At 46.6% G+C, this 10,378-nt stretch overlaps 2 protein-coding genes across 2 annotated transcripts; one reads left to right on the top strand and one right to left on the bottom strand.

Annotated features, from left to right (window-relative positions):
• Positions 1 to 328: 328 nt before the first annotated feature.
• LOC116328209 lies at positions 329 to 5,847 on the bottom strand. The gene is made up of 4 exons (XM_031749939.2): positions 5,062 to 5,847; positions 4,690 to 4,881; positions 1,222 to 1,432; positions 329 to 1,140 (listed from the first exon to the last, which is right to left on the bottom strand). Exons 1-4 carry the CDS (start codon positions 5,708 to 5,710, stop codon positions 906 to 908), a joined length of 1,287 nt encoding a protein of 428 aa, XP_031605799.1. The 5' UTR covers positions 5,711 to 5,847; the 3' UTR covers positions 329 to 905.
• Positions 5,848 to 6,043: 196 nt separating this feature from the next.
• On the top strand, positions 6,044 to 10,331 carry LOC116328210 (cyclin-dependent kinase 2 interacting protein). The gene is made up of 5 exons (XM_031749940.2): positions 6,044 to 6,239; positions 7,006 to 7,168; positions 7,245 to 7,374; positions 8,085 to 8,214; positions 9,549 to 10,331. Exons 1-5 carry the CDS (start codon positions 6,233 to 6,235, stop codon positions 9,749 to 9,751), a joined length of 633 nt encoding a protein of 210 aa, XP_031605800.1. The 5' UTR covers positions 6,044 to 6,232; the 3' UTR covers positions 9,752 to 10,331.
• Positions 10,332 to 10,378: the final 47 nt, after the last annotated feature.

Genomic DNA, 10,378 nt, shown 5'->3' on the forward strand with positions numbered 1-10,378 from the left:
CAGTATTACCCCATTTGCTTGTTGCAATAACAATTTAATGATCAATCAGGTGTTTTCAGATTCGAGGTTTAGATATTTAATTGATTTGTTTGTTAAAATTCTGAAAATGAATAAATGTTAATTTTATGACTAAAACCTGTCAACAACACTGAAATTCACAGTTTAAATGAGAACAGGAATAAACACTGAGCTCTGAATAAAAACAAGTTAATAGACAGAGTTATTAAATCTGTAAGTAGTTAATTATTGGTTAAATGTTTTTTTTGTTTTTCAGTCTTGTTTTGTTTTTTTTGTTTAAAATATTTTTTTGTTTTTTGAAGCAGAAAAAAACCCAGACAAAAAAATCAAAATAGGAAGAAGTTTTATTTTGATGTTTACAGAAAACACACGTGTCATTATTCAAAAGATTCAAAGATGTCATGTGACCTCAGAAAAAGGTTAAAGTTCAAACTGTGAAATAAATCAAATTGAAAAAAAAAAAAACACTTTTTATTTATTAACCAATTCAAAGTCCTGAAACACATTCAGTGTCTTAAAATCAAAAGGTTCAATAAAGTGATTGATTAGTAAAGCGTTACCCAGAATGCAGCAGTGATAACGGCAGCTGCGGCCGGACCCTCGCCATATCGTTAAGTGTAACCATGACTACGCAGAAGCTTTGAACCTGCCTTGTCCCCTCCCCCTCTGATGATGATGTTGCTGATGGTGATGATTTTGATGATCTCGTCCTTTCTTTCGTACCGTATCTGTGAGGAAGACGCAGGCAGGTGAAAGAATGAGTGAATGGTTTTGTTGGGCGCAGGTGGCTGATCCTGAAGGCCGACTGGATAATAAGCTGACGGCGATATGATGGCCCACATTTTGTTTTACACCTTGATCCCGGCGGGCAGACTGTCACTGACTAGTCAGACACAGTGGCAGCTGAGCAGGTCTCCATGTGAGCTGGTGATGACTCTCACTCTGTGATTGGTCAGTCTCTGGAGGTCAGAGGTCAGCCGCAGCAAACGAGGACTTGGCTCAAAGATGACCCGGCTTGGGTCGCTCGGGTCAGGTCTGTAGTACGAGTCCAGAACCTCCAGGGTGTCGAGGCGCCGCAGTCGCTGCAGCTGCAGGAAGTCGTCGTTGGACACGTGCTGGTGCCTGAAACAGCGACGGCAGGTTACCATGGAATCCATCAAGACGCTTACAACAGAGACACCGCGTGTGATGTGTCAGGCTCACCTGATCCGCAGCGTTTTCAGATGAGGGAACAGCTGTGGGAGGAGTCTGATCAGGTCGGATGATGAGCTCCAGGGCTCCAGGTGCAGGTGCTCAAGCTGCGGCACCCGGGTGGAGACCACCCGCAGGTCGTCGGGCTGCAGGTCCACGCACAGCGTCAGGCTGAGCAGCGAGATGGGCAGGAAGTCAGCGTACGCTGACAGGGGGTGGCCTCCTGTAGAGATTGACAGACCACGTGACTTTCGCGCATTGCATTGTGGGTACGAGTGGCAACAAAATCAAAACACTGCATCAAGCGCTAGTATTTCCAGCACCGGTAATCATTAATTCTGCGGTTTTAATCCCTACTTGCATTTTATTTGCCCCCAAAACAGTTATGTACAAAACGACGGAGAACACGGCAGGTCCGTACGAAGACAGACTTGACGAAAAGGCAAAAAAAAGGACGAGGAAAAAATCAAAGGAGTGAAAGGGTCAGACCCATACGAGCGTACAGGGTGGAGTAAGGACGTCAGCGTGCTGCCCAACTTTCATCACGCACATATTTATTATTATATGGTTCTAAGTGTGAGTGCATACACTCACAAGATGTTTATTACTATTACTATGGAAGACATCCTGCATCGTCCCGGTCCCCAAAAGGAACCGGCCCAATGAGCTAAATGACTTCCGACCGGTGGCACTGACGTCACATCTTATGAAGACTCTAGAGCGGCTCTTCCTCAAACTCCTCCGACGACAGGTACAACATGCCCAGGACCCACTACAGTTCGCATACAAGGCGGGTGTCGGAGTGGAGGATGCTGTCCTGTACCTTCTACATAGAGCCCACTCACACCTGGACAAGGGAAAAGGCACGGTCAGGATCCTGTTTCTTGACTTTTCCAGTGCCTTTAATACCATCCGGCCCTGTCTGCTCCAGGAAAAACTAAACAGGATGCAGATGGACCCCTGCCTGGTGGCTTGGATCTCCGACTACCTCACTGACAGACCACAGTACGTCAGGCTGAAGGACATCATGTCTGACACTGTGGTCAGCAGCACAGGAGCACCACAGGGAACTGTGCTGTCCCCTCTTCTCTTCACCCTGTACACCTCTGACTTCTGCTACAACTTTGAATTATGCCATATTCAGAAGTTTGTAGACGACACAGACATTATGGGGTGTATCTGGGATAATCAGGAAGAGGAGTACAGAAGTCTGGTGAGGAACTTCGTCACATGGAGTCACACTAACCACCTGCAACTCAACACCTCAAAGACCAAGGAACTGGTTGTGGACTTCGGGAGGTCCAGAGCAGGTCCACTGGCGGTTCAGATAGAGGGGGAGGAGGTGGAGGTGGTCAACAAGTACAAGTACCTCGGGCTGTGGGTGGACAACAAACTGGACTGGTCATGGAACACAGAGCACCTGTATAAAAAAGCCCAAAGCCGACTGTATTTCCTCAGGAGGCTGAGGTCTTTTAACATCTGCAGGAAGCTCCTGAGGATGTTTTACCAGTCGGTGGTTGCTGGAGTACTTTTCTATGCTGTGGTGTGCTGGGGGAGCAGCACAGCAAAGAAGGACTCATCCAGGCTGGAAAAACTGATCAGGAAGGCTGGCTCTGTGGTCGGCATGAAGCTGGACACTCTGGTGTCAGTGGCAGAGAAGAGGACATTAAAGAAATTGCTGAACATTATGGACAATGCTGGGCATCCTCTGCACACGGCCATAAACAACCAGAGGAGTCTGCTCAGTGACAGGTTGCTTCTCCCAAAGACAAGAACCAACAGACTTAAAAACTCCTTTGTCCCACACGCCATCAAACTGTTTAACTCCTCTCTGGAGGGGAGAGGGAGGGGAAACAGGAGGACAAAGGAAGGGGGGGGACAACTAAGCTGTAGTGCCTTTTCACTGTGCAATAGTTTTTGTTAATAACCAACGGTGCAATAGACTCACAATACTTGAAATGTGCAATTCCCTTGTATTCTTATTCCTATTTATCCCTTTTGTATACTCTTTATTTATATATGTGTATGCTATTCTGCTCACATTCTCTAAGTTCTGTCGGTGCTGGGCTATTTGGAAACTGAATTTCCCAGAGGAACCCACCCGAGGGATTAATAAATTTTTATCTTATCTTATCTTATCTTATCTTATCTTATCAACTTCAGATCCCTGCAACAAGCCCAGGTCCAGTTTACTTTGGTGATTTGGACTATTCCATTTCACAGCTGTTGTTAAATTCTTTTCCTTTATCTCCTGTACAGGCAAACGCATCTATTTGTGGTTTCAGGTTGTGGTATTACACAACATTTTCAGATCTAATAGAAATAAAATGAGTGTTTCGTAATTCATTCAATTTATTGTCTTTATTTATAACTGGCATTATTGTTTGATTCTATTATAGAATCTTACAAGAAAGAGGCAAAATTGTAAAAATCCATCATTCTTTATTAGCTGCTTCGGTGAAAAACAAATCAAAAATGCAAAAAAACAAAACAAAAAAACAACATTGCAAAACAACATACTGGAAAACAGTTATTCATCACTTGATTGCTTCAAAAAGATCTTTTGTTAAAAGGGTTGGCGTAATAAGCAAATGCTTCAGCCAATACCTTTTGATTAGCCTTGTCTCATGCTTTCTTGCTTTGTGGTAATCTTTATTCTGTATCCACTGAGATATTTAAATGCTAATCAATAAAAACAAAAAACAAACAAAAAACAAAACAATACAACCCTTGGGCACATATATGCAGGACGTTTCGTGGCTGTTTTGATATCGCTCTCTCTCTTAACGGATCAAATCTGGCTGTGGTAGCAGCTTTAACCTCGGTATGACCCAGGGTGATAGAGGTGCCCGGTCTGGATCGCATTCCAGCATTTTGTAGGCTGGTTTTCCTACAAAACACAACAAACATTAGCCCGCAAAGCCACAGTGAACAAAGCAGCATAACGCAACGAATTCAATTCAAATCAATATAAGACTTATTTGTAACCTACATCAACAATTATGTTATGATAAATTACGTAATAACTACAACAGAAGACGTACCTTTGTGGAAATGCTTGGAGCAGACAAACATGTGAGCTGGAGTGTTCTGGGACGTTATATTTGGTCTTTGAATGGCTGCAATCCAGGCCATCCGTCGGCTCTTTGTTACTTCAGAAACATGGCTTTAACAATTTCTCTTCCACGACGTAATCCGATAACAACCGATCTCTTTACCCGTTGGCTTCCCGTGGCTGTCATGCGACCGGCTATTGCAGTTAATAATACAACAGCTTCTTGCCATTCTTTGTGTTTCTTTTTATCACCATGTGACTGTTTTCTTGTGAAACCCTGTGCGTGCTAGTACCACTTGCCACTCGTATCCACAATCCTTTGCAGTTTTACCCCAGAATGACATCACATTTTCAATCTCTATTGAACTTGCAGACATCAGAGAGATGCTCAGATAGACAAATACGAAGGGGGGAAACACACTCACCGTGGATGCTGAGGTTGGTTAGGTGTGGCAGTGACGTCAGCCACGTCTGCAGGTGACAGGTGGGTCCAGGTACGGAGTACAGGTGGAACACTGACAGGGTACGGAGGCGGGACAAAGGCTGCAGTGTTTCCTGTGTCACCACGGCGTCATAATTCAGCAGCTGCAAGTCCAGCAGCTGTAGTGCAACATCACCTGCAGGACGATAAAACACACCTGAGCCACGTGACATGTGATCTCACCTCTGTTCCATCTCAGAGGTGAGGCAGGTTCAGCAGGAAGGCAGAACACACCAGTGCCTACCCTTCCCTTCCTTCAAGATCAATAATCTAACTATTAAATATCTCAGCAAGTGACTGATCCAGGTGTGCCTACCTGTGTGGTGGGCGGGGCTGAAGAAGTCATGTGGGAGCGTCCTGTAGGTGATCATGGTCCAGGACAGGTGTGTGAGCTCGGTCAGGTGAGCGAGGACGCCGCTGAGGGACGGGACCCTTAGGCTGCCGTCATGGTGCAGCAGTAGTGAGGTCAGACGCGTCAGCTGACCAATGGCGGCCAACAGGTGAGAGGCAGAACAGGTGAGCTGCACATTACAGAGGCCGAGCTGTGTCAGCTGCTGACTCAGAGGAAACAGGAAGTCCAGGTTCCTCAGCGGTGTAGAACCGGATGTGACGGACAGTCGCTGAAGCTGGCGGAATAGTCTGAGATCATCCATGCCCCCTTCTCTCCAGTCGTCCAGTCGCAGGCCGCAGAGCGCCGGCAGCCAGGTGTACAGCTGCTTCAGGTGCTTCCTCTTACCTGAGCGCAGCAGCACGTTGCCCACGTGCCTCTGAGCCAGGCTACGCCAGAACGAGGGGTTGTAGCGCGAGAGGTTCTGCAGCACCACGCTGAAGCCCCTCCACAGGGGGCGGGACTTATCCAGCAGGTGTCTGAAGTATGAGCAGGTGCAGCGCATGCTCAGTTTGTCCCTCCAGGACAGGAAGCTGAACACCTTCAGCCACAACTCGGCCGGAAGCTGCAGCGCCATCTCTCACCTCCGATTATCGATCAGGGAGCTACCTGAGCAGCGGCCCTGACGTCATCACAGCCACAACACCGCGTTTCTGATTAGCTGATATCGATCCTTGATCGTGTCTGTGGTCAACTCCGACAGTTCTTCTCACTCTAACTGCGCCTGCGTGATATTATCGATTATCGCCAGCTTTTTAAAGATCTCCACAGAAAAAGAGAGTCAGTAAAAGTACGGCAGTCCCAGTCTTAGCGCAGGCGCAGTGACACTTACTTACAACATCCGGTTCCAGTGCTGACGTCACTGCCAGTAAGTTTCAGACGCTATTGCGCATGTCAGAGAATTGAAAGGGCGGCATCGTCAGTCACGTGTAACAGCAGAAAACCAGTTTAAGGTCAGAACAGAGCTTCTCGCGCACAGGTGAGTTCACCTGAGAGCCGAGACCGGAAACCAGACACCCGCGGTCAAAGAAGACGACTGGAAGAAAACCCACCGAAGAAGAAGCTGAGCGGGCGGAGCTGGTCGGAGCTGATCGATCAGATGGAAGGTGGGTGATTGATAATCGATCCACACGTGACTAACCAGCTGATCGATGGCACGCGCAGCAAAAATTATCAGCTGACTGGCGTAAGCCTTTCCGTTATTAATCAGCGGTCACGCGGGCGCGCGCTCAGGGTCAGAGCTCAGAGACTAGAACGACAACAAAGAGTGACGTCATATGTATACACCTGAGGTCCATGTAGGATTTCACCTTTGGCTGGAGTCACGTGGACCATGAAGGTGGGCAGCTTGGTATCGATTATTGATCAGCAGGAAACATTATAGCTTCATACCGGCATAGCATGGTGAAATACCCCCTGACCCGGCTAAAGCCAGGTAAACCCTGAGTTACCTGGATAAGGTGACCTCTGCTGCAGAGCTCGAGTGGACGAGGTCAGGATCAGTAAAGCCAGACAAGGCAAGAAATCCTGGATATGTTGAACCTGCTTCATGGTGGGTTAGGGTTGGTTACGGTTGACCTTTGACGGCTGAATGATGATGTATTTGTTTGTTTTGATTTTGCTTTACTTCATTTTATGTCTATTTTTGACATTTGTATGTTTTTTAAATGATTTTTTTGACAAAAAGTTTAGAAATGTTGTTGTCACGTTCTGAGCTGTGACATCACAGGAAGTGACAGAGGCTGCTTTGAGGCGGCGAGCTGCACGTTGAGGACCGTGGTTTACACAAGTTTTATTGATTGTCTTGTCGTGTCGCCTGCACACTCTGTCACTAAAACAATCAACAACAAAATCACGTGACTCTGTTCTCAGGTGACATCTCAGTCACGTCAGCAAACAGGAAGTCTGCTGCGATCACAGGAAGTGCGAGAAAGATTAAAGACAACGCTGCCGACTGGCACAACATGATGCTGCGGTGGGACAGGTTGAATGAGGACGGCTTCATGGCGGCGGCAAGCATCGTCAACATGAGGCGGTCAGTTTACTGATGATCTCAGGAATGCCAGGTGTTGATGGATCATGTGATTGATCGATCTGAAATCTGTTTTCAGTGCTCAGAGCGATCAGCTGCTGCTCAACAATTCTTCATCGCCTCCACCCTCTTCCTCACCACGGCACGTGGGCGGAGCTTCCGAGCTGCAGGACAAATGTCTCAAACTGCAGGAAATCGTAGACAAAATGGTGAAGCTTCAAAAAACATTATTTACACTTAGGTTCAGAGACAAAAACAAAACATTGGTTCAGAATCCAATCAATAATCACACACACACACACACACACACAGCAGCCCCATCAGTGATCAATAATTTGAGTGCAGAGAGTAAAAGCTCACACAGACCTTTCAAAAGAAAATGAGAAAACAGCTTTTATTGACCACTGAACAAAAGCTGATCAGTATTGATCTTGACTGAGCATGTGACACAGATTAAGGCTCCTCCTCCTTGGGCTGATGTGCACAACTGCTTTATGAAGTTAAACTGAATCTCAGTTTGTTGATTTTAAAGTGATGCCATCATCAGGTTCACTATTTCCCAGCTTTCTCTGAGTGAGCTGGATCAGTTAAACCTGAACTCCCAGACAGAGCTAATCAAGCAAGATAATAATCAGTAACAGGAATCAGGAAGGAGGTTATCAGTGTTCTGCTGGAGCCTCTGAGCACGCAAGCATTTTACATGTGTCATGTGACCGATGAAGGAGCTGAAATAGATCCGTGCTATGCTCTGATAGGCTGATCAGATTTGTTTTTGTTCATGAGGACGCAGCGTTTTCAGTGGGAGAAACGTTTCGTCACTCTTCCAAGTGACAGAATCAACTTTTTGGGATTCGCTTACCTGGATCATCGAGCATGCGTCAAGACCTCTTGTGTGACATCATTTCTTGTTTCCCGTCAGGCTGCTGTGGTGACGAAGATGGATCGTCTGATGACATCACAGCGTGGAGTAGAGGATCTGGAGGCGTTTCAGTTTGGAGCCGAAGGAAGAAAAACTCCTCTGTTTCACAGCTGGAGCACCAGAGAGTTCGGTGAGCAGCGTGGCTGATGGAAACCGTGTAGCAGCTTGGACTCTGGTCAGATGAAGCTTAATCTTAATTTTACATCTCACTTTAAATCCAATGATTCAGCCACAGTTTACTGATGGAGCTGTGAGATTAGTTGCCCATAGCAACAGCCTCCAGGCAAATCCGCCCTCTACTCAGATTTCATTCAATTGTTTCTGGTGCGGTTTCTGCCCGTTCCATCAGTAGCAATAACAAATTCCATTAATTCTGCCATTATAGGATAAAAATGCTTGAGGACTTAAATTGTGTCAACAGTTATAATCTGATCTCATATCAACTTCACGATCAACGATGGCTGCCCGACAGTCACTGTTTGAGTAAAACACCAAAGTTTCCGAGCCGACGACTTTGATGATAAAAGACAAACGTGGCTCAGCTTTCACTCAGCTGCCCACATGCTGAGCAGAGAGGGTTGAAGTCAGGGATGCAGAAGCTGTAAACGATCCAAATAGAGTAACACGGGATGAGCTGGAACCGGAACCGGATCCGGTCTGAATCTGTGATCTGAATCCATTTTAGATCCGTCCTGCCGTGGAAGAGGACTCTGTTCCGGGGCCTGCGATTCTTTGAAGCAGATCCAAACATGTCGAGGCTCAGACTCGGAACCTTTAAAATGTGGTTAGATGACATTCAGGGACTGAAATGTAATCCGATTACAATCAGACTGTCTGCAGCAGCTTTGAAACGTCACAGTCTCAGTTTAAGAGTCTAAAAGTCATCTGAGCTCATCTTCACTCAGATATTCTCCAGCGGTGACTATGAGAAATGATTGATCGGTGATCAGAGTGTAACACAGTAAACGTTTGCAATGCAGGAAACTGACAGCATCACTGTCCACAGAGATGAAGGAGATGAAGACTACAGATGATGATAGATCTGTGATGTCATCACTGTCTCTGTCCTGATACATTGATTACCGATTGACTGTCAGAGCTTCGTGTTAAACACAAAAATAACAAACTAACATAAATGTGAGACTTCAGCGTTTGTAAAACCTTCTGCAGATCCGACAGCTCTGACCTCATGAATCTGAGGTCAGTCAGCTGATTCAGGTGCAGCAGGAGGGGAGGAGTCAGGCAAAAAACACCTGCCAGCATACGGTTGGGTTCAGAGTGTTACCATGGTTACTGTCTCATAGTTGACGTTAACTCTTTCTCCCTCATCTCAAGGTTAAGAAACTCAGTTGTAACAGAACCCGATTCCTGTAACGTGCCCCTGAGTGATGTCAGCACACTCACCTGTCCTGTCGTGAAGCTGCATGCTGTGATCTCTTTGGGTGATTGTTTAATTTGTTTCAGGTGAAATCTCTCAGGTGCTGCTGGACTCGTTCCGTCGGGAGCTCCTCTTGAAGCAGACAATCCTGCAGGAAGTGGCTCACACAGTGACCTCTGACCTCTGCATGGTCTTTCTGTCCTGCTGGCTCCATCAGCCGTTCATTCCCACGCAGAGCAGACTCAGGCTGGAGGCGTTGCTGCTGGAGACCGGGCACCGCCCACTGTGAGGCCATCACCCAGCCAGAGGGATGGAGCTCCGCCTACTTCCAAGGAAGCCCTGTCAGAGACGTGAAAGAGTCGCAACAGAGGAACGCCAGACTGATCAGTGACTCTATTGATCATCCATTAAACCTGATGCAGGTGTGACCCTCGCTCCACTCCAATGAACGAGACTCACTCAGCCCCTTATTTGTTTGAGATCAAAGGCAATAAACTGATCAATAGGTGACCTGTCATCAGCACAGCAGAGCTCACCTGTTGCCTCACCTGTACTTGTGTGGCTTAATTCTGATGACATCATTAATATTAAACATCTCCACAAAGAACTTACCTGCTCAAGGGTTCGGTTGCCATGGCGATGTTATGTTTGAAGCGGTTTTTTTTTTCTTGTTACATCATGAATTGATGGCAAGTTTGTTCAAACCTGAAGCGACACTGGTCAGACTGCACGAGCCACCTGTAGTGACGGCGTCCGGGTGCTGAGGCCCACAGCCCGCCCTTTATGGATGTGATGTGTTTATGTGCCTGAAATAAAGACGGAGGTCTTTGTACACATGAAAAGTGTACAATAAAGTTGTTTTAAATCTGCTCTGTGTGTTTTAAATTTTCAGTGGAAGCAAAAGGTGGACATCCCT

The sequence above is a fragment of the Oreochromis aureus genome, linkage group 19 (genome assembly GCF_013358895.1).
Source record: "Oreochromis aureus strain Israel breed Guangdong linkage group 19, ZZ_aureus, whole genome shotgun sequence".
NCBI lineage: Eukaryota > Metazoa > Chordata > Actinopteri > Cichliformes > Cichlidae > Oreochromis > Oreochromis aureus.